The following is a 24,213-nucleotide window of genomic DNA, read 5'->3' as shown; positions in this document are numbered from 1 at the left end:
CTATAGTCTGTATACCAAGTAAAGATAGCAGAATGCTTCTTGCCTCTAGAAAAGTGAAATAATCAAAATAACAAATACAAAAATAGTCATGGGACAGAAACAGTTCCCCAAACTGTTGTCAGTGTATTATTAAATTGCCTGTGTTTAGGTTGGCATTTCTCCTGTAAACTATCCTTGCTTACTCTTGGTGGCCATCTCTAAAGAAGTAATAGTAACAGTGTAGTGCATTTCCTTGTAAAATACATGAATCTTCCCTCCAGTTTTTGATGGCATTTTTAGGCAAGAACTTTTATTCCCAAAGCTTTTACCCTAGAGTTACATGGATTCTTCATTCAGGCTCTTTCGTGTTGATTTGTTGAGTGGAACGTGCTGGCGTCACTACCAGAGACTCAAAGAACAGCTCTGCTTTAACCCCACCTGAGGCTGTGTGCTGTTGGGTCATGTTTTCTTTTCTTTTTTCTTCTTTTTTTGCCTGTATTTGCTTCCCAGGGAATAGCTCTTCATAGTCTGATTTATCATATACAGATACGTAAAATCATAAATGTTGTTTATGTATCTATGTACACACACGTTTGAAATTATATAAACTATATATATATTTAAGTGTCTGTATTTAGATATACGTGTGTATCATCTATATATATGTATACAGATATACATATTGTGAGTGCAAATCCCAGCACTGCAGATGAAGTCCTTGAAGCCATGATAAGCCCACCACTGGCAGGATGGTTTGATAGGAAAGCCTTCATCAGATCACCTACCAAATGTGTACTGACCCTTGGCATTATTGTAGAAGAGGTACTTGTGAGATGGACAACTTGTGGGCAGGGAGGCCTGAAGTAACACAGTGGTTGAGATGCTCTAGTCATGCTAAGGGAAGAATCCTTATTCCCTGCCATGAAGTGAGGGAGGGGTCCTTACTCCCTGCTCTTACAGGTGCAGGGCCAGCCCTGGTCTGTAACTTCTCCCGGATATTTAACCTTGTCTTCCCCTTTTCTATTTCTGTCCCTCTGGTTCTCGTTATTTCACTTGTTTATTCTGCAACAACGACAGTGTGTCTTGCTTGGTTTCTGCTTCCTCCACGCAGCACTGGGCTGCTACGTAAAACCTTCAGGAGGAAGACTGGGGAAGAGCCATTCCAGCACGTGGCTTCAGCTCTAAGACACCACCTGAAACACATCCCATGACACTAACTCTCTTCTCTACAGCTGCCTTTCTTCCCTTTCTCCACCATTTTACCGGTCTGTGTGCAAGCAGGGCACTGGGAGCTTCTCCCAGGGTCTGTGCTCTGTGGCTGGGTCTGTGGAATGAGGGTGCAAGGGAGAGGGGAGTTCAGTGCAGAGAGACAAATCAACAGTGGTGCCTCTGGAATGGGACAGGCAGGCGATGGTGGTTGTGGCTGAGCTCCATCTGCGTGTCCTGCACCCACATGTGCAAGCAGCAGCTTTGGGTTTTTATAGGATTGACTGTTCATTTAGTACTTACTGTGACAGCGCAGGAACAGAGGAGCTCATCTGGTGTTATGTTCTTTTTCAATATGCAGATCTATCAGTTACTGCTGTTGTAGGAGTTTAAAATGATTTTTGAGTTTAAATGTATGTAAAATGCGTGAGGGGTAACAAATGTTTGCCATTTCATTTAACGGACTTAACAAATGTTGGCCATGTCATTTAATGGGCTTGGGAGTGGAAATCAGCAATATGGTTTGAACGCTTTTTGCAGGTAGATGTAATGTGGACTTTGAAAAGCCAATTTTGTCTTCTCTGTTGAGTTACAACTAGATACCTGCTTGTTGACTGGAGAGGCAAAGCTGCCTGGCCTTTGTGGTACTGTGACAAGTAATGCCATTTCCTTGAAATTCTGGACTTTGTGTTCTTTGTGTCAACTTTTCAGTAGACATCTGTGGTTAAAGTTTTGCTTTGTAAGCAGTGTTTAAGAAAGGCAGTACCTTTGCCTCTGTGCTGATCCTCTTTTCCTCCAAATTACCTTGATAAATACCAGAATTCAGAACTAACAAAGGGACTACTTTTTATTTTCCTTCTTTTTATTACACCCTATCATATCACAGATGCAGTGAAGTTCACCTTCTGAGTGTTGTAACCCAGTTTTAAGCTCTTAAGAACCTAATAGGAAATGTAGGACAGGTTACTGTGTAGCTGTCTGCTGCATGATGCACCCATATAATGCAATAATAATTTTCTTTTCCTGCTTGACTGTTTGTGTGTGTGTATAAGACAGATTTTCTGGTGAAGTTTTCAAAATTGAACTGTAACATCTTCATTTTAAGACAAGAATTCCAAACGTTTTTGCACACTGCCTAGTCAGTCATCCTATAAGAAGCATCCTATTAGAGCTCAACTCATTAGATTTGATCTTATTCTTTGGTGCTGAAGTGACCTCAGTAACTTAGATAGTTTTAATGCTGACTGTATGCAGAGCTGAAAGGCTCCAGCCATTCATCATCACTGACCTCAGACAGTGACCGTTCATAGCCAGAGGAGGGAGGACCTGTAGGCTGATCTGGAGCTTGGAACAGTCAGCATTCTGCAGGGTAGGGACAACAGAGATTGACTTCTTGGGACTGTACATCTTAGCTATAGCCTCCTCAAGAAAGTAACCCTGAAATTACACTTAGAACAGTTGCTGATTAAAGCTTCATTACAGTGTTAATCTCATAACACCCATGTGCCATATTGACTATTTAAAAATTGGAAATGCTTGAAATACATTGTTCTTGAAAACAATGTTTAAGAAAACACATGTATAGAGTTCCCTCATTTGTGTATTAACTCCTTGAATAGCCCAGATCAGATCATTTGGCAGCAGTGCTCCAAGTAGTGCACATTTGGGAGTAATCACACTGCCAGTTTTCCTACCTTCTACTGTAAAGTCTGCTATTATGAAGCTGCTTTCTGTCTGAAACTGTAGCAGCACGTGAACCTGTTGCCATGGGTTACTGCTTACGTATTTCCAAAACCCTTTACTCTGCAAACAATGTAAGGGCTGAATATATATTTTTTTAATTACTGTTTTTTTTAAATACTGTATTTAACTTTGCACCTTTGCCTCCCAATGAATTCTTAAGCAGAATGTACACGTTCTCACAATGTGTTTTATTTATATAGTGTATAACTCAATGTAGAAGCAAAAGAGGAAGGAAATTTATGAAGACTACACCACGGAAGACATGGGGGAGGGAGAATGAAAGGAAGAAAAGCTATTATGTTCTGCTTGTGGGTTTTTTGGCCAAGCAAATAGAAGGCAGTGAAATCCATGGTGGGATTGTTTCTGTGGTGGTTTGTTTTGGTTCAGCTTCTTTTTTTTTTTTTTCGACATAAGAGATTGAACAGAGTGCTGGAGTCTTGAAAAGTCATGGGAGGGGAAACTCAGTGGCGTGGTTGAGATGGTGAGCCTATTTGCAAAAACGAAGTGCGAGCTGTGCATCCTGTTTAGTAACAAGGAAGCGGTAAATTTCAGCGAGCCGCACTGTTCGGTAACACGTTTTATACAACTGGAGAGATGCAAAATAGAGGACCATCATTTTTCTTTAGTGTACAACAGTTTGCTTTTGTATAAGGAATAGTTTGGGACTGCACCAAGTGTAATTTATGAAGGTTGGAAGAATGGATATCCCTCGTTCTGCATCGCGTGCCTGCATTTTTTTTTCCAGTTTAAGATAAAGAAGATGAAGATTTATCCTCCTGTTTTTTCCTCCTGTTTTATTAGTACCTCCTAAGCCTGTCCACCTCAAGCCTGGGCAAGAAAGAATTCCTCCTGCACCTTCTCGGCCTTTACCAGCTGATCCCAAGTCATCAAGGAGCTTAGCGCCCGGAGAGGAAGAAATACCAATATCAGCAGGAGTCAACACTCTCATTGAGAAATTTGAAAGTATTAGGTAAATATGTTATTGTACCTTCTAAACTGTATATTGCAGTGGTTATAGTTTGTGACTTGGAGTTTAAGATCTGCTGAATCTGAGTGCTCTTCCACAACTGAGTAGCTCAGAGTCTGCTTTTATTAAATTGATTTGTTTTTGCATTATAGGAAATTGATTATTCTGATAAAAAATAATTGAGTTCTCTGCTTAAGACTCAGTAAGTATCAGGCTTGCTGTTGCATTGCTTCTTGGAGGCAAGGGATAGTTCAGTGTCAATGTATTTTGAAATGGCATAGTGTATAACAGTTTCCTTAGAAACTTTAAGTATGAAACATTGAATGGGGTCAGAGCTGATGTACAAAACAGCTCATTTCATAAACACGTGAAAATCCTCTTCAAAGACCAAACTTGGCTGATGGACCTAAATGATTCTTCTCATAAAAAGGGAATGGAGGCAGAGGCACTGGACTGTGCCCTGTAGTGTGTTACCGCCCGGGTAAATCTAGTAAGGCCTCTTTCAGATAGGAAGAAGTAATGCCTTCTTGTGCTTCAATAAAGGTCCCCTCTCTGACAGAAAATAACTTGCCGCAAAGACTTTGTTCTCTTGAAGAAAGTGAGTTCCTGTTTAAACAAACCCACAAATGCGTTTTTTAACAGATGATTCCTCTTGCCCCAAATGTTCAAACCAAACTGTACTTCAGGGCAAGGTGGGGAGTGTTAAAGATTTGGGATTCTAATGGTAACTTATGGTTAGGAATGGTGCGTTTTTTACCTGAATGTTGGGTGAATGTTGTTACAGCAGTGTCTGTACACATGCCTCCTAGTATTGTCAGGGGGCTGTAAGAAATGCAGCTTGAAACAAATGATAATCAGGCCCAGTCTCTTTTGAGATGCTTTTGAAACCTCTCATTGTTAATGTGAATGGCTGGGGTGCTTTCTCTTCACCTGCAGGCAACCTGTACATATTCTTCAAAGGAACCAGCTAAATTTAGCTCTTAAGATGGAACCAGGCCTGGACTCATCCAAACAGTCGAGCTCGTGTGACTGTGACATGGTAGCTTCCAGCGGCTGTTCAACAAATGAAAAAAGTGAAGCAGATGAAAATGAGCCAGACGTACCGTGCGGTGCGGATCTATCTAACACAGACATAATGAAAATTAAAGAGCTAAGCATAGGCGATAACAAAAGCCATGAAGACTGTACTGCTGTGAATGTGAGCAAAGAACCCTCTAGAGAGCTTAGCAGTAAAGACTCGACTGCAGAACTGAACGGTAATGGTAAAATTCCCAACAGAGACAGTGGCATTGACAGCCCTTCTTGTAGCGTGGCAGGGGAAACTTTCCCCAACGAAGAAGGTGCAGAGCAGAAGAAGCCTAGTGTGTCTGGGAATCCGGGAGAGATGGAACCTGACAAAAAGGGCACCAAATCTTCCTCTGCAGAGCAGAAGAGAGACTCCACACAGGATGAAGACAGTGATATTGATGAAGGAAGTAGTGAGGAACAAGAAACAGCAGAAGTGCCAAAGTTAGAGTATATGGATATAAACAAGGTAAGGTGGTTTAATGTTACTTTACCTGAAGCCTGTTTGTGACCCTTTCCAGAGATCTCTTGCATCATTTTTGTGTGTTTGGGATTTTTTTTTTGCTCCTATGTCAGAGGATCATGACAGACATTGATTTCCTGCTCAGTTTAGGTCATAGCTTGTTCCTGTTCTAGACTGTATCTGTTAGAAAGATTTCCAATCTTAATTTAAAAGGTTTCTTTTTATGAGAGTGCATCAGAGGCAGAGACAAGTTGTTAAAGGTGAAATTCCATTTGTAGGTAAAGACTTGGACCCTGTGTTTTTTGTTTGAATTTCTGCAGGTTTGGCTCCTACTTAAGAAATTATGTTGTTTGCAGTGGGACTCCATGACATGCAGTGGGCTAATTGGATAGTTAATCTTCCAGGATCAGGGCCTTATATTCTTGAAGAACATGCATGTTGGAAATCTCATTTAGCAGTGTATATATATATATATATATATAATTTTTTTTTAAAGAAGCCAGTGATTCTTTTAGTGTGACTACTTTTTGAATGCAAAAAGTTATTTTGAAGGTATTCTGTGGAAAATAATGGGGTCCATGCTGTTGTATATTTGCTGCATCTGTTTAACATTAATGGCATTCCTTTGATTATCTGTTTATCAGGACAGTTATATTTAAAAATAGGTTAGACTTTTCATTAAAGGAAAACAAGATCCTTCAAGCAATATGTCTGCAAAATATTCTCTTCTTGATTTTTTTTTTGTTTGTTTGTTTGTGTTTGGGGTGCTTTTCATTTGGACATCATGAGAGTACGGTTTGTGTTTAGAACAATACCGTGAGCACTAACAACCAGGACTAGTGAATTGTGGTGCTCACGTCTCAGTTCATGCAAATTGACTGGTTCTGCTGAGGTCACAGAATAAATCCTGAGTTATGTACATCAAGAGTTTGTCCCTTTGGGAGAGCTGACAGTTTAAACTCATTTGGTAGCTCCTAGATCAGATCAACCAGTGAGTATTACAGAGTGGTGAAATTGTATGCAAGTATGTGATGTGCTTGAAGTTCTGTCATTCAGTGCTGACAGCTGTAACTTCAGAGTACAATTAATGCTCTGTGGTGTCCCCCTTTTTTCCAAGAAGACAGCGTGCTGAGAAAACACACCTCCAGGAAGGTACGAAAAAGTCCCGGAATTTCTCCAGTGAATGCACTGCTTTATGCTGCTGTCCTTTCTCTTTATTACAGGCTCAGGCTTGTGTGACTAGAGTCACATTCCCTTCACATGGCTCAAACACCAGCATTGTTGCCTGGGACAGGTGCTGCCCATCCAAGACTTAATTGCTGCTCCTTTTGCAATTTCGGTGCATGTCAAACTCGTTGAAATTGACTGGTTTTTCCACCCTAGCTTTACACTGATGTTTCTGTTATACAACAGAAAAAAGTGAGACTTAATATTGGCAAAGTGCTGCGTAACTAAGAATCAATCTCTCAAAGAGGAGACCCGTCTCCTGCTGCCCAGTTGCTGCCTGGGTGTGCATGAGGTGGGGGTTGCTGCCTGCCTGGAGCATGCTGCATGTTGGCAGACCCAGGTACCACAGGCTCGGATGAATTCCTTTAGGTCTGTCAGGTGCTACTGGGAGTTCAACAAAAGGGAAGGATAGAAACTCTGATCTTGGTGTCGTGGATACCATTGGTGTCACAGAAATAGCTGACCTGAAAGCAAAACTTGAGAGTTTATTCTGGCAAGTAGTCCTTGTCAAAGTGAAAGTTGTTTGTATCCTTGTAAATGAACCGACACTTTCCATGCTAATTGCATCAACTTCGTTTGTACAGCTAGTTAGTAGTGTTTTATCCTAAAGGCTCCAAAGCACAGCAGAGCCTCAGCTCAGGTGTCAGGATCTCCAAGGTCTGTTCGACTCCATCCAGGAGGGAGCCTGAGCATGGTTCTCATTGCTCATCCCTGCTGCTATTTGTTAAGACTTGTGGACTGGAACGGCCACAAAGCATCCTGCAGACTGAAGAGTAGTGAGGGCCATCTGAACTGGGTCTGCTTGGCAAACATGGCTGCTTGCTGTATATAGAGAGGATGTGATCTCATTTGCCTGCCTGCAGATCTGCAGTCTCACCTGGTAGCTAGTGGGGATGGCAGAGGAGCAGCCTGTCAGCTGGGCAGGAAGGCTGCAGGGCAGGCAGCCTGCGTCCTGCCAGGAATAATCTATGGCAATTTGAGATGGGATCCAGCAGTGCTCCTGGTCTGCACTGCCAAGGGAAATGTGTGTTGTATGCAAGAAATCAGCGTGGGGGATCCTCCAGAAAGCTATTAGTGGGAGAGATTCTTATTAGCATCTGCTAAAACTTAGCTTGTGTCCATTAACATCTGGTATCTCTTCAGTATTCCGCTAGTGTAAGCTCATTTACATCTCACATCACAAGCGTCACCATCACAGTGCATGGCTTCTGGTCTGCTGCTGTTCACTTTTCTTTATGTGTATCTTTATAAACACATATACTATGAAATACTTTAATTATTTTATCTTCTTAATATATGTATATAGGTATTTGTGCAACTAAAATATTCTTTAAAAGATTATTACTTGCAACATATCAGTAAGAAAATGATGAAAAATGATTGGAATGATTCTTTAATCTGAGTATTAGATTTCCTTTTTGAGTTAGGCATGCAATACCCAAGCAGCTGTGGCAAACCCAAGTGGAAGACTTTACAGTGTCATTAAGAAGAGCTTTACTGATAAATACTACAAATAATTACTGGTCTAAGACATCAGAGTTTTGATGGCTGTTTTTAAATAGTGTTCCTTAGGCTAAATGTCCATATAGTGTGAAATAATGCAATTAAACACTGAGTTACGTGGTCATGTTTGTCAGTAGGGTGCTTAATGAATTTATAAAAGGGCAAGATCTCTAGAGGAGGAAATGCTCTGTTTTCTTGTGTTCCTTTTTTTTCTATTGGGACTTCTCATCTAAATGAGTACGGGAGGACAGGTGTGACATTAATGTGATGTACTTCAGGTCTGTCTTTGCATTTTGGGCTGATTTCAGTTTTGAGAAGGCTGTTTTGATGCAGACCACAAGAAGTAAGCCCAGTTTTGTGGCCACGTGTGGGGAAGGGCTTAAAGACATGCTGCCTCTCCTTCAGTGTAAGGATTGTGCCCTCTTCTGGGGACACAGTATGCACCAGCTCAAGGTCAGGTGAAGCCAACTGGTGTGTTACGTGTTCACAGCACCCTCCCAGTCTGCCCTTTGGTTCTGATGCAAATCTGGACGCTGCAGAGTGAGTCTGTAAGGATACAGAGCCATGGCTTCCAACAAGCATGATTCAATTTGAAGCTGCCTTGTTATGTGGTTGCTCTGAGTTCACATCATCCTTAAGAAAACGGGCAATTTTCCAGAAATCAACGTGCCAGAACGGCTGGGAGGAAGAGCTCAGTGAGCACCCATGTCGGTGTGTGAGCAGGAGAGACCCTTTCCTCCCCCCGGGCTGTCCCAGGGCAGGCTGTGTGTCAGGGTTTTGTTCCTGCCTCCCCCTTCCCGCTGCCGGTACCGGGCTGCAGCTGCACGGCGGAGGTAACCAGCGCTCCCATTAAACAGTCACGTTTTCCAGAGAGCTTTGTTGTAGTTGGAGGAGGATGCATGGGAAGTACAGCTGCAGAATGATTTAACGATGGCTCGGTAATTCCTGGGATATTGCGTTAAGTGAAGTTCATGAATAAACATTAGTAGAAAAAGAATCGTATTTGCTTTTCTCCTCTCTAGATTTCTACTTTGGAGCGCTGTCTACCACCCGAGCTTTCACACATCCCATGGCTGGTGAAGTCATGCTGCCTGATGGATGACTTGCATTGTTTTATTTAGTCTAGGTTCAGCTCTGCATTGTGGTGTGGCTTCCTTTGGGAGTCTGCAGTGCAAGCTCACAGATCTCACTGTTAGCGCACAATTATTGAGATACGTTTTAAATCACAGGAGTGACTTGCTGGGATTTCCAGCAATCTTTTATGAGAATGAGAATGAACAAGGGGAGCTTATTAGTTTTGATAATGTTTCAGAAAATGTCAGGAGCTCTGAGAACTGAGGCATGTTAGCCTTGATGGGTACAAAAAAAGTAATGATAAAAGCATGACTGAGGAGCTGTCGTGCTTTGCAGCCTCTGTCACCCAAGGCTCTGCTGAACACCAACTGCCTGGGAGCAGTGGAGTGATGCTGCTGAGATGGGTAATGCTTTCTCGTGTCCTTTTGTTCAGATATTTTTCATTAATAGTAACGTGTGCTCATTAATAATCGCAAAAAAATGCCTTTCTCCATCTGTCCTGCTTCATGAGAACCTGCTGTGTAAAATAATGCTGATAATGGAGAGCCCCCCTGGGCCTCATACAGTCATTGACGTGTTTCTGTTCTGCCTGTACCTAGCTGGAGTTGTGCTTCTGATTTCACAGTGCAGTTTGTGTTGGAAAACGTGACCTACAGTCCTGAAAGTCAGACCTCTGGGTAAGATTATCTCCACGTGTATTTGGGAAAAAAAGATTTTGACTTGGCCTTGAAGAGGATATGAAGTGATTATCTTCACTTCCTGATTTGACATTAGGGAGTGTGGCCAAAGTAATCGTTTTCTTATGAGAATCTGTGGAGGCCTCCTGATTTGGTCCATCAGTTGGCTTACAACAGGTTAGTGGGGAGCTTTCTTTGGGGACTTTCTGTCTTGTTTCCTGATTCAGTGATACTTTCCAAGCCTTTAGGTGAATCCGCACAAGTTACTCACTAAGCAAAACAGTGGAGCCAGTCATAGAGTACAAGTTAAGAAAAATCAGGTATGTTCTCATCTTCACTTTTATCGAATATGCTGAATAAAGTAAGATCTCAGCACTACAAAAAAGCCCTACAATACAATAACTTTTCCATATTGCTTTAACATTTTCACTTAGGAAGTTGTCTATGATCTTTTTGGGACCTTCTGCAGAAGAAGGAGGGTGGCAGGTTGGCTTGAGCCCACCACCCTGTTCCAGGCAGCCACAGCCTAAGGAGGGCAGCCAATGCCTGCAACCCCTTCTCCCAGTGCCTGGCACCTGGTGGGCAGCTGGTCAGACTCTCCGGAAGCACTGATGTGCCTGGGGCCCTTCATTGCACAACAGTGTCTGCTGTTACCCACTTTGTGTCTGTGATTGACAAATTTATGTGTTTGCAGGTGCAGATGTACTCCCACTGCAGGTGGGAATCTGCCCTTTTATGAGAACCTGCTGCTGGTGGTGCATTTCCTTTATTTTAAAATGTTTTATGGACACACGTACAGCTGAAAACGAATTGTTGGACCTTCAGCACAGAAGTGAAAGAGCATCACACGACTGCTGTTCCAAGCACTGCAGTGAGCTTCCTGTGTCACAAATAAGCACCGACACTTCCCTTTTCTCATCTTCCTTGTCACTCCGCCAGCTCAGCTGCTCTGAAAAGGTCCTGCGGCAGTTGTACAGCTGTCGTGTGGGACCGTGGTCCTGCCGAGTGGTCATGGTGGGCAAAGGAGGAGGAAAACGCATTTACAAAGAATAAAACAGCTTAGAATTCATTTTAAGTGGAAAGCTGAGTATTTTATTTGCCATGTCATTTACATGCCTTGTAAATGACACATTTTTTCTGCGGGGCTCTGTTAACAAAGCTAACTGTGCTTCACCAGTCCCCTGTAGCAGTCACTCAGATCATGTGCAGTTTGTACTGTAAGCAGAGTGTGTTCTGTGTTTGATAAAAGCCACCTGCATGGGCAGAGGCCTGGTTACCGGGTGCCTGTTCTGAGTAGGCTGGAGATGGTGACAGCCCCAGATACCCGGCCCCTTTGAATGGCTGCAAAATCGAGTATGTGGTGAGTTCTCCTATGAAGAAAGGTTGAGGGAACTGGATTTGTTTAGCTTAGAGAATAGAAGGCTCCGGGGAGACCTCATTGTGCCTTCCAGTACTTGAAGGGAGCATATAAACAGGAAGGGGAACAGCTGTTTATGAGGGTGGATCATGACAGGACAAGGGGGACTGGTTTTAAACTGAGACAGGAGGTTTAGGTTGGATATTAGGTGGAAGTTTTTCACATAGAGGGTGGTGACACACTGGAACAGGTTGCCCAAGGAGGTTGTGGATGCCCCATCCCTGGAGGCATTCAAGGCCAGGCTGGATGAGGCTCTAGGCAGCCTGGTCTGCTGGTTGGTGACCCTGCACATAGCAGGGGGTTGAAACTAGATGGTCACTGCGATCCTTTTCAACCCAGGCCATTCTATGATTCTGTGATTCTCCTTGCTACTGGTTCACTTCAGCGTTAGTGATGTTAGGGGTGTCTCAAATCTCCTCAGGTTGGGCATGCTGTGTCTCTGCTGATTTCTTTGTTACCCAAGGACTCTTTTCCCCCAGCCATCTTTGTTGGGGGAAAAAGCCTGTTTACTTCAGTCAAGCAGGGCTCCTTCAATTCCTGTCAGAATGTAGTTGTGTTAGTAAATGTGAACTGAGATTTACATAAAGCTGTTACATAAGAAATATAAATGCATTTCCGTTTGCATGCTTCTTTCAGTTTTCCTTCAAAGCGAAGGAAACACAGACCATGAAATATATTGTCCATATCCCCTGCTATACAGCTCTGGCTGTGTCGAATCTGTCCTTCCAAGAACACAGCGCAGGATGGTTGGAGCTGGGCTGTCCTTGTAATTCACTGTATCAACTATTTTAAGTACAACGTTATGTCAGTTGAAAGGTGAATAAGTTGCAGATCAGTCTGAAAAACATGCCTGTCTGCCACTAGCAGAAGGAGCAGCTGAAGATGATCTTGCCTTAAAACGTAATGCTCAGCTCAGGCTGATATTGTGCTCGGCCGTGATTTGGTCTTCAAGCAGATGTCAGCAAGATTTTTCTAAGTATAAACTCAGTTGCAGATGGTGAAGGTCAGGAGGTTAGAAAGTGCCTGTGCTTTGTAAAGATTTACTTTTGAGAGCAAATGTATTTGATTGAAAATAATTATTTTTCAAATTCAGAACTCAAACAAATCAGAGGATGTTCTGGGTGCTGGCGTGCCAGCCGGATGACATCAGCGCCTTTCATTCAGGCACTCAGCAAAGCTGGCAAGTAAATTCTTTCTCAGCAAGAGATCCCAGTTATATGGCCAGCAGTGTCTTTCAATATAATGTATAATAAGTTGTGTTTCTCCATAACGGCTTCAAAGCATTGTGCTGTGTCTTTTTTTCTCCCAGAATATTAACATATATCATATAGTCACTCAGTCCAGCATTTCCAATACAGCAAAAGTCCTCACTGTCCCTTGGTTGCTGCTTCTGTCACAGAGCTGTAGATACTTGGGCTAAGTGGTACCTTGTTTCATGTAGGGTAGCTGTGGGCCTGGTTTGCTTGGATTCATGGCTAGCTTTGAAAAGGCTTTCAGGTCTTTTGGTTGCACAGCAGTTTGTCTGAAATTTTTTTTAATTTAAATTTGTTTCTTTTCGTCTTTGTACGTAATCAAAAGAAGATGGCATTGAAGAAGCTTAAAGAGAGAGTTTCAGTGTCACTTTCTAGCCATGTTGTGTGTCTAGCGAGGGGCTGGCAAGCAGATGGAGATAGGTGTTAGGGACAGAAGTCTCTGCTGCTGCTGGGGGCCCAGGTGCTTCCTGGAGCAGAAACAGGCTTTGTTTTTAATTGACTTCAGCTGGACTCATTCTCTGCAGATTTGTCCAGTCCTTTTGTGAACCTGTGGGAACCTTTGCTGCCTGCTGCACTTTGTGCTCCAGGGCTGTGCATGCAGGGATGCGGTGCTTTGGGAAGCAGCTCTTAGTCTTGAAGCAGCACTTCAGTAGTTTGATTTGATGCACTCAGTTCTCCAATGCAAGGAATGGTGAATAATTGCACCAAGCTGTTGCTGTCTGTTCCATTAACCATTTATGCATCTCTCTAACCTTACATCACAGTTGTCTTTTTCCCAGCTCCAGCCCGTTAAAATTTCCCTACCCTTTACCATCCTTGCTGCCCCTTTCCAGTGTTGTACTCCTGTTTCTACTAACCAAGCCTGGAACACAGTTTTGATTTGATTACATGTAGACATGGAGTTTGAAGTCTAGATCTTCAAAGGTATCTAGAGTTTGTCAGAAAGCTAGAGCTGGTGTCACCCTAATTCAAGTATTTCTAAACAAACAGGAAAGCAAGAGTCTGTGGAGTCTATGTAAGTTCTAGCTAAATGGTGAAGTAAGTTTATGCCTCTTAGTTGTATGCAAGCTTTTGATTTAGTTCTTATTTATTTATTTTAATGAGCACAGTATAAGGCTCTGCTGGGTAATTTCAGTTACACTGCTGAAACTGGTGAGTGTTTAAAGCTGCACAGAGAAATAGAAATAGCAGAGAGTAACCTTGCACTGGCTGGGGAGTGTAATGCATGGCCAAACAGGTATTTTCTAGTTTCTGATTGGTTTTGTATGCATGATCCAAGTTAAAAATTGAGAACTGTTAATTTGCAGTCTAATGTCTCAGTTATCAAATAAACTAGATACATCTCCAGATTTAGTGGATGTTTCTGGTTGTTTTTAATGAAAAAAAAACAAAAACAGAAAAACACATCAAATGAAAACACAAAGAAATAAAGTGATGTCCTCTCCAGCTTTCAGAAAATGGCTTAAAAAATCTCTCTAAGGCAAATTGATCCTTTGGTGAGAAGTGTGGAGCAGATTCTGAAAGGTGTTAAGCTCATTCACTTTGTGCTTCTGTATTGGCAGGACGTTCGACCCATGGTGAACATGGGAGGGAGGACGGTTGGTGAAAGTTAGTTTTGCTGGAGCAGATGGATTCTGTTATTTGTAACAACTTTTTTTTTTTTCTTTTTTTTTCTTTCCAGTGTACAGAGCCCCAAAAGCTATTCAACATTGCAAATGAACTGCTCCATACAGAAGAAGCGTATGTTAAAAGACTCCATCTGTTGGATCAGGTAATTCAATTGGATGGTATATGTAATTATTATATAAAGAAAAACATGAATGTGCAGTAAAAGCAAAGGAAAAATGAAGATGATTAATGTTGCTTAAGAAAAAAAGAAAGGGCAAACTGTCACCTAGCTAGAAATCTTGTTAGAAGCTGCAGCCTTCAGAAAGTCATCTGCCACCATCCAACCCTACAATCTCTGTGGAAAGCTTTCCAGTGTTTGCTCTGGATGAGCAAAGGCTGATTCAGGACCCTAGAAATCCAGGGAGTGTCTTTCACTTTTGTTCAGTACAGTGTGATTTTCGTACAGAGAAACAAAATAATCAAAGGCTTGATTTTGCTTCGTGTAAATACCAGTAAATGCTCTTCAGGGACTGATTGTTCTTTGCAGCTTACACTCCCAAATACAAGATGTCTCATCTTCTCAGTAGTTTCAATCTCTTTGACTTACAACCGCCCCAGACATTTCTAATGGAGAAGTGAGCCCTTATGCATAAATCTGACCCTGTTTGACAATGGGCTTATGTTCTGTGAAACTCCTGAGAATGCTTAGGCTGGAGATCCCCAGGGACTAAGTGCCAGAAGTCAGATGTTGTGGCTCTGTTCTGAGGCAGTCAGCTTTGTAGTACTACAACCTGATGCTGCTGTGTTCAGGATTTTTTAAACTCTGTGTTGGTGCTGTCTTGTCTCATGCAGGTGTTTTGCACTAAGTTGTCAGAAGCAGGTATTTCATCTGAAGTGATAACGGGCATCTTTTCAAATATTTCTTCTATCTATTGTTTCCACGGACAATTTCTTCTTCCTGAGCTCAAAACAAGAATTACACAAGAATGGTGGGTAACTGTCAGTACAATTACTTTTAAAATATATTTTCAAGAAACTTTAGTGACCCAGGCATCTGATTTTATTCCAGCATTTTTAATTGTTTGATGCAGTAGTTCACTTGTTATTTAACACATTAGCATGGAGTCTCTTAAACCTCTTTTATCTGTATTGGTCCTGAATACAGTAGACCTGAGCACTCAGCATTTCTAGAGTATTTTGTGAGAATTTTGTTCCAGACCAGAGTACTATTGAAGCTATTTTTCTTACTGTATTTCCACTGTCCTTGTTTTGCAGTACTGTGAAATTGTAGTACTAGGAAAGAAACAAAGTGCTTATTTTGGCTCCATGGATGGGTATCTTGTCCCCAGTGTGAAATACTGAAAAACGTGGTTATTTTCCAAAGAGGGACACATTGTCATATCACAGCCTAGACTCTGCATGCCATGTTGGAGACTTCATGAGACACATCCATTTGATATTTTAATGTAGCAATTATATAAAATTCACTGTTATAAAATTAGCATTTTATCAACCAAACAAAGGAAAATCTAGAAAGATAAGATAGACAGCCTTGTGCCCATGAATGAGTTTACATCTGTTACACAGCTCTTTCTATTGTAGTTTAGTACCACAGCATTGGACAAGATCTCACCCAATAATTTGCTGGCCTTCTGTGAAATAATAAATATTATTTGTTACGCTGTACATATACTTTCTTTAAGAAAATAGTTCTTTTTTAAATATCAGTAATAATAGTCAAATATCAAAATTTGGCAACTGTAGTAAGTTTTAACCTTTCTGCCTATTACTCCATTTAATTGTAATGCAAATGTAGGACCCTTGACTTGGGATGATGTGCTGGCTGCAGAATGTCCTGCAGTGGAAAGTACTAATAATGCTGATGCTGCACCATATTTCATATTAAAGTCAGCAAAGTTGACCTTTCCAGCTATCCTAAATGATGAAGTCAAGATATGAGCTCCCATCTCTTTTGCTAGAGTCCAGTCTTCTTCACAGGTCATCAATATCCAGAAGGAATAAAAAAGTGTCAGCACCTTTGCACTCGACCTGTGTCTATAGGGACAGCTGTAATAAAGGAAAGGAAAACTGGAGAGACTGGAAGTCAGGGCAGGGCATGAACTCATTCCGTGGCTAAAGGGCACTAGTGTAAACAGACTGTGAGTCAGGAGTTCAGTGAGAGAGGAAAGCTGGGGAAAAAATGGAAGGGAATCTTAAAATGGTTCTGTCAAGGGGACTGGAACATGAGAAAATTGGATATGCAGCTCTCATTGTCGTTTACACATCTAGCTCCCATAGAGGCCCTCTGGAAGTCTCCCCATAAATGACAGCTTCAGGTTTACGTGGCTCTTCAGTGGTGCAGGCTGTGCTGCTGAGTGGGAAAAGAGGGTGCAGGGTGGCTGTGCTGCCACAGCTCCCCAAGGATACTACAGTATCTTTGTCGTATGAATCTAGCAAATCACGGCAATTGTTTTCTCATATGTACAATTTAACTAAGAACGCAGATCTGCAGAGGAAAGCAAATGGATTTACTTGCCTGGGACTGTGAACTTGGGCAGAGCTGTTGATACTGATGGAGACTTTGCAGATCTCCAGGCTCATCTGAACTTACTGCTGCTGCTTGGTAGTACCTAGGGACCAAACATAACCAGGGGCCACCCTGGGGAGCCTGGCGTGGTGCTGGGCTGGGAGATGCCAGTCCAGATGTGTTCCTTGGGTTCCTTGGGTGGGTGGGAGACAACAGTAGAAGTCTGTTATTGTGTATTCTCTCTTAAAATAGAATTGATTTTCACACATTTCTATACTTAGCATTCTCTTTCCAATAGGAGTGTGAACCCACGGTTAGGAGACATCCTGCAGAAACTGGCTCCTTTCCTGAAGATGTATGGAGAATACGTGAAGAACTTTGACAGGGCAATGGACATGGTGAATACGTGCATGCAGAGGTCATCTCCTTTCAAAGATGTTGTTCAGAATATACAGGTATGTTGTTAACTAGCTTGATGTGGCATTGAGATCCTCATTTATTTCCAGTGCATGGCAGTGTTTTGCTACAAGGCAGTACTATTTTAGAATTAAAAAGAAGTACAGTTTTACTGGCAGACTTTTCTTCTCTTTTTGCTGTGCAACACAGAGTTTTCACATAGTTGGCTTTTTCTCCCACTTGAGTATTTAAGAGGAGAAGTGGAAGTTAAAGAATGAAACTTTGCCATTTGCCTTGCAGTTTTGACTATGTTGGACTTTCTCAGGAATTCTGTATTTGTTACCTATATATGTCCTGGAACGTGAGGAGAATGGGGTGAGTTCTCTCCTTAAGGGAGAGAGTGAGGTAGCTTTGCCATACGTTGTATTTTCTGTTCATATTTACACAGCAGAATGAAGAATTATTGGTGGCTCAGTCCTTCCTGAGCACTTTTATGCCTCTTTAGTGGGCTGCCTTGCCTTGTGTGCTACCTTACGCAGGGCACCCTTTGCTCTGATACTCAACATATCAATTTGTAAACTCATTTTCTCATTACTAGTTCTAAGTGTTGGTTTTTAACGTGGACATTTTCCTTCTGAGACTGGTGCTTTTGACTTTGGCTCATCACCGGCGGCACCACCTGGAGGAAGCTGTCAGGGTTTCTGATACCCTTGTTGATCTGGTGTTTCTGAGGTTCACTAAGCTGTGCATGGTGCTAGAGGGCCACAGCTCTGCCAGAGGGTGCTTAGCATGGATTTTGATGTGATCATACTCGTAAGGAAATCTGTGTGGGGAGGAGGAAGAGCTCTGCTTATTCTGGTGTGTCTGTAGGACCTGTCTCAGGCACTGGTCCAGCTGCAGGAAGATGCAGCACGCTGGAGCAGACGTGTAAGCATCCTTCTGCAGGTTCTGGGAGTGTGGACCATCCTTCAGGGGAGGTGAGGCCTGGCAGGGAGAGGGTTAAGCTGAACAGGGAGCACAGCTGCTGCCCTAAATGGGAGCTTGTCAGCTGGCCAGCTGTCAGGAATCAAGTAATCCCAGCAAGCTGGGAGAGGAGAGGCCCTGTGCAGAGGGTAAGGGCTGCTGGCCTTCTCAGACAGAAGCTCCCTCTTGGAAGAGCAGAGGAAAGGCAGCAGGAACTGGGAAATCTCTTCTTCTACCAGACTCTCACTGTATGTGGCCTTTTCTTAACCTTTTTCTGTCTAAATCCAGTCTGTTCTCACTGAGGCTCTGTGCAGCTAAGTGCATCTGTTGGCTGGAATTTGAGCCCAGGCACTGCTGGGCCCCTGGGGCTCTGGCTTTCCTGCAAGGGGCTCCGTGGCCCTCCTCACCTGCCTGCTGTCCCCAAGGGCTCCGGCTGGGCTCCCAGCACTCCCTCCCTGACCTGGTCCTGTGGAAGGAGGAAGCAGGGGCACAGCTGGGCTCTGGAGGAAATCAGGCCTCTTCTAGTGCAAGCACTTATAAGAACTTGTGCTTTCAGTGTGCGTGGGCATTTTGCTGTCTTTGGTTTAGTGTCAAGCTGCTGGCATGCCTTTCTGAGGGATAATTTGGTTAGTGACTGCTCTCTCTACAACATAGAGAGCTGCCCTCCCTGAAATTCTGTATCTGCACTGCACGCCATCAACACAAATAATTCCTGTTAGCTGCCTATCTGCAAAACATATCAGCAGCTGCCCAAGACCGTGTGCATCTTCTAGCAGAACTTTGGCAGGCAGGGTTAGGGCAGAGGATGCAACAGGAGATTTGATTCTGAAGTCTGCTGATGGCAGTATTTCACTGTAGGTTATTTTAGCTATGGCATCACAGCACCTTCTGCTTCTGTTGTAACTATAGTGAATTTGGGAAAGATTTGTCCTGAAAGTCTGAGTCAACTCATCTGGCCTATCTCTGTGCTACCAGGAGCCACAGGAACTTTTACAGGCAACCGTTGTCCTTTGTGTCCTCTCTCTCCACTACTCTGGGAACTGCTGTAGCCTCTGTTAATAGAACCACAACAGAAGTCTACAGTGTATCAGAAAGTGCTGGTTTAGCATATAGTAAACTTCAGCCTGGTATTCTGGTGTGTTATTTGTATACACAAATGATTTTGCAGTTGCGTTTCTATTTTGTGGAGCTGCCGTAGGCTTTTACATCTCTCCATGGCACCGAACAAGTACTGCAGGGTTTATACAGCATACAGAATTACATACAGGATGCAGAATTACATTTATGTGACTCTTCTTATGACCTTCAGCTCTACTTTTCAGAATACCAGTAGAAGCCTGCTGTGATCCTGCAAGAATGCAATGTCTACCCCAGCTGTTAATGGAGTACTTACATAGACATTCACAGTTATTAATTACCCTAAATGAGAGCAAATAGAAAAGAAAAAATCACGTAGGACTTATGAGAGAATGACTGCGACTTGTCAAACTTACTTTAGCTGTTCTTAAAGATAAACATTCTTTCTGTATGTTTTGCGTCCACTTACTGGGGTGAAAACCTGATAGCTGCTAAGTTTATTAGGACTCTTCTTTTGTCAGTTTCCTAGCTAAGCCATCAAAAAAAGAACTTTTTCCATCTATATTTGTGTGTTTCGGATTCTTATGTGAACTCATTAAATACAGAACAAAAGTTTATCTTCCCTCTTTTGAATTGTAATGCAAACTCTGTAAAGTTTCAGAGATCATGTAATATAAAAGTTCTCGTATTTGGGACAGTTACTTTGTGTTTGCTGGCTTTTTGTAGAAGACTCATTTGGCACATTTATTCCAACCGACATGCGTCTGGAATTGATGTCTTCCTCTGCTTCCCTGTTGTTCAGTGTTAGGGTTCATCGTGTTGCAGAAATAAAAGACAATGGAGGCTGTATTAGTAAGTGGATTGGGGAATATTGTAAACCAGGGACTAAGGCAGTTGTGCAAATCTGTGTATCTGTGCTTCCTGGAATCTCAGATTCTTTCCATCCCAGTTGTATTTTCTGGGAAATGTGCTGTAAAACTCAAAGAGATAATAAATTCACTTAATCTTCTATAAACAGAAATACTCTTCACTATGTTGTTTTTTTTAAATAGCAAATTTATATCTTGAAATTTCCGGAAGGACAGCTAGTGTTTTTCTACCAGACAGTCGTCTCTTTATCTCCAGGCTTTGCTTCAAGAATGGGGCAAGTCAGCGTTGTGTCTTGGACTGTGATATTTATGTGGAAAACTACACATACCTGAAACAAGTGCCTTTTTCTGAGAGAAGAATACTGAATTAATGTGGAGGGGCTGCTTACACTGAAACAGACCAAGACACAGCATCAGTGAGCTGACGTACAAATAATGGTCTGGAGAGGACTGTGTGTGTATGTGGTTAAGATGCTGACGTAGGATTCAGAAATGAGATACTATCGTTAAGAGAAACTTTCTGTCTGCTTAAACGCAAGTTAGTTATTTTTCAACTGCGTTTCTCATTTCTCCTCCCACTCCTTATAAATAGAAATATCACTTCATAGGGATTCTATGAGAATAAGCACTGCAACACTCAGTGCTGTTTCAAGCAGAGCAGTTCAGTGCCTTATTGGGTAATATTTAGTGTAATCAGTCCTAAAGCTAACCCCTTCCTTGGTCAAGTGAAATGAGAGAATTTGGGGTAACTGCTTCCGAGATGGCATGTGAGCAGCGTATCTGCTGCTCTTACAGTAAGCTGTAGCAAGCAGTGTCTCTGTGGAGGTTCTGGTTTTATTTAATCCTTGAGGGCAGTGGGGGGAGGGAATACCACATGTGGGAAGGACTTTTCTGAGTGTGCAAAGAAACACACAAAATGTAAAATATAGAAGTTATATATCTGCAGAAAATGTCAGAGATATGAGACAAAGACCTGTCAGCTCTGATAGCTTGGAAAGTTTTTTTTTGTGCTCCTCTAACTATACAGGTCATTTTTCATTGCTGTTTTACACCAAAAATGACCAAAACCAAAGCCTTCTGCAGTTGTTTTCTCTCCATTACAGAAACAGGAGGTGTGTGGTAACCTGACGCTGCAGCATCACATGCTTGAACCTGTGCAAAGGATTCCTCGTTATGAGCTTCTCCTGAAGGACTATCTAAAGAAACTTCCAGAAGAATCTCCAGACAGGAAAGATGCTGAAAGTACGTGTAAACTCCTCTCCGTCTAATGAACACAATAAAATCCTGGAGACTGTTCTTTTCCTCACATGTCCAGATAGTTCAAGCTAGGGCTGTGGTAGCAATGGAGAGTTGAATTTATCAAATTATTGTCCAAATTAATACAAAGGGATTTTGGAACTCTTCTAGAGAAGAAAGGTGCTGATATGTCAGTTCGAGCACTAAATGAAGGTTTAGCAAGTAAACAGTGACAAAGTATTGAAGCTTCTAATGGTAGAACATCTGGAATTTTTATTTAATCAGATGTGTATTCAAAGACAAATACAGGAGGATATCCTGTAATAGCTGGAAGAGCAAAATATGAATGGTTTTATAAATATATATTCTTCCTAGGAATGCAAGTTAGACTGTTAACATAGAGAAACAAGAGGTATGTATTTCTGTTGGTTTCTAGGAGTTCTTGTTTCTTTCAGGAACAGTCTAAACAAGAGTTTTTGTTACCATTAAGCACACAAGCTCTTATTTAGGAAAATGCACTTAAAGCATGCTTGTGAGGACTTGAAGAACTAGGCTGTAGGTAGTTTTTTTTGTCACATGTGTGATTTTAGGAGAGAAATAGCAAATGATTAGATACATATCCATGTACCAGTTGAATATGCAAAAGTGTTTAGGTATGTAACTGCTTATAAGCCTTCCCTTTAGTTTAGGGAGGACAGAGTGTAATCAGTCCTTGCTTTTGCAACAGCAGTTCTGAAGGAAAAACGCTAATCAGGGAGAAGAAAAACACAGCTATGCTGTACCTTCTTCTGATTGCATCTGGTAATAGCATGCTTTCTTTATTACAGAATCACTGGAGCTCATATCTACAGCAGCAAACCATTCGAATGCTGCCATCAGAAAGATGGTGAGTAGAAATTGTGTAATAGAATTGTGATTTGATGGAAATGCTAGTTTGAACTGATCATTCTCCATTGCTAGAGGCTCTGCAAAGCAAGACTGGAGAGGATTTTCAAATATGGTATTATGGGGCCTGAAACATCAGTTGGATATCAGTGTTCTCTTTATCATAAATTTTCCTGTTACGATTACTGTGATTTCTTTTTTCAGCCCAGATTTTACTTTCCCTATTCTTAAGGGGACAATGAATTGAAGAAACAGGTCTTCATAAAATCATTACTTGCTTTTCACTGAAAATGTTTAAAGTACCTCAAATCAGTCTATTCATAAGGTGTCCTTGCAGATTTTCTTAATTTCTTAAGTCCTTCTGGAATGGAGGTTGTTTTAGTTGAATTTTGGCTTATTTTAACTGCACAGAGAAGAGATTAGAATGTATCAGTAGTAGCCATGATAAGCTATGCTTCAGGTTGGGCAGCTTAAGAGAATGGAGATTTTGAAGCCAATCTTACAACACAAACTCTGCACTTTTTTTTTTTATTTTTTTGAGGCCTTTTATGCAGAATATTTGTGTACGTTTTGCACACAGAGCTGCTACAGTGCTGCCAACAAATTAAATGATTTGACAGTTACAGGTATTACCTCGTTTTTTAGACCCAAGTGCCTCGGGGCCTTCTATCTCTTACAGATCTAAAACACCCCTTATCAGGCTTAACACTCCGTGATCGTTCATAGATTACAAGGTTTATATCCTCTTCCATATCAGATCCTTATTTCTTTGTTCTGTCCTTTTAAAACATTGTCTTTATCAAGAAATGTCATAGGATAGAACAAAATTAAAGGGAAGATCTTTCCTATTTTTTTTTGTTCTCACTTTGGTTTGTTTACATATATTGATTCTTTTCCCCTCCATCTTCCCTTTCAGCCTTTTTATAAGTTCTATTTTAGAAACCAAGTGGTTTGAGTTGTTCTTGGTATCAGGGCTGGGCAACAGTACATGATTCTGCTGGGTGCCCTCTGGGGCTGTCAGGATGCCATGAGTCTGTCCTTCCTGGGGCTGTTATGGGAAGTAACCAACTGGTGTCTGTTTTCACTATGTCTCAGAGAAAACCTATTTTGAAACTGTCTACTTCTATTTAAGTCTTGCATGTTCTCTTGTTCAAGATAGATTTCAGTGGAAATGTTTCGGGTTTTGGGTCTTGAGCAAGTCCTTAAGTAATGACTGTGTTGCTGGGTCCTTTCCCTGCACAGGCACCAGGCTGTTGCTTTCCACATGGGATGCTTTTCTGGTAGTATGCAAAAAAGGAAAAGCTGCTGTGATAATTTTATACCCCCTTGCTGATGAGAACCTGAAGTCTCATTACATGGATTTCTTCTATAATTAATAGATTTTACCTGAGCAAGGACTCAAATGAAAATCATCCAAGTAAGACTTTCAGATTTGACTCTGTGGTTGCCCCATTCCTGCTCTGCTCACTGTTTGCCTGAGCAGCCCCAGCTGTGGGGTACGTCCTGCACACACCTCTGCGAAGCCCTGGGACGATGTGAGCAGCTGTGTGGGGTCAGAGCCAAACAAAAAGAAAAGCAAAGGCCATAGCAAAGTATCTGAAGGCTAGCATTCGTGTTGGCTGCTTCCTCCTGTTGAGGAAGAAATAAATCATGCTTCCAAAACGATCTTTTTGAAGTATCTTCTCCTAGCTGGACAGATGTCCCTCGCGTTTTGGACCTGCTCTTAGTATCCCAGTCATTCCTCCAGAAAAGTAGTCTGATGCATTACATTTTCTTTGAATTAGTGAAGCCTTTGCCTCACTTTCCAGTTTGCTGGAAAAAGTCTACTGGCCCTCGGGACTTAGGTGCTTTCCTTGTTGGAGTCTACCCCCACCTCCATTCCATTCTGTTTTGCAGTGTGTTTATTTAAATTTATTTGTTTAGTTGTCATTTTGGTTTGTTTTGATAGATGAATTGATTAGCATAGAAGTTAATGTGGTGTACGTTCATAGTGAAATAGTTTGTGTCAAATGGAAATGAGGAAAGGGTCTGAAGGCCTGAGATCCAGCTGAATCTGCATATAGGTTGAGGCGTGGTTT

At 41.9% G+C, this 24,213-nt stretch overlaps 1 protein-coding gene and 1 long non-coding RNA gene across 5 annotated transcripts in view; both read left to right on the top strand.

The window, feature by feature from the left end:
* Positions 1-24,213, top strand: part of FGD3 (FYVE, RhoGEF and PH domain containing 3) — an 81,976-nt gene that overhangs the window by 42,899 nt on the left and 14,864 nt on the right. For all 4 annotated transcript variants that reach the window (XM_010718468.3, XM_010718469.3, XM_019620067.2 and 1 more), the window contains exons 3-9: positions 3,730-3,898; positions 4,832-5,429; positions 14,256-14,345; positions 15,035-15,171; positions 17,008-17,164; positions 21,118-21,256; positions 22,078-22,136. In XM_010718468.3, the coding sequence (XP_010716770.1) occupies positions 3,730-3,898; positions 4,832-5,429; positions 14,256-14,345; positions 15,035-15,171; positions 17,008-17,164; positions 21,118-21,256; positions 22,078-22,136 (1,349 nt within the window). The remainder of the gene's footprint in view (positions 1-3,729; positions 3,899-4,831; positions 5,430-14,255; positions 14,346-15,034; positions 15,172-17,007; positions 17,165-21,117; positions 21,257-22,077; positions 22,137-24,213) is intronic.
* On the top strand, positions 5,438-10,986 carry LOC109369919. The gene is made up of 2 exons (XR_002119591.2): positions 5,438-9,904; positions 10,002-10,986. It is a non-coding gene; the product is annotated as an uncharacterized LOC109369919 (long non-coding RNA).

Source organism: Meleagris gallopavo, chromosome 14 (assembly GCF_000146605.3).
Source record: "Meleagris gallopavo isolate NT-WF06-2002-E0010 breed Aviagen turkey brand Nicholas breeding stock chromosome 14, Turkey_5.1, whole genome shotgun sequence".
NCBI lineage: Eukaryota > Metazoa > Chordata > Aves > Galliformes > Phasianidae > Meleagris > Meleagris gallopavo.
Note: the sequence above shows the minus strand (reverse complement) of the source record. Positions and strands in the feature narration are given on the sequence as shown.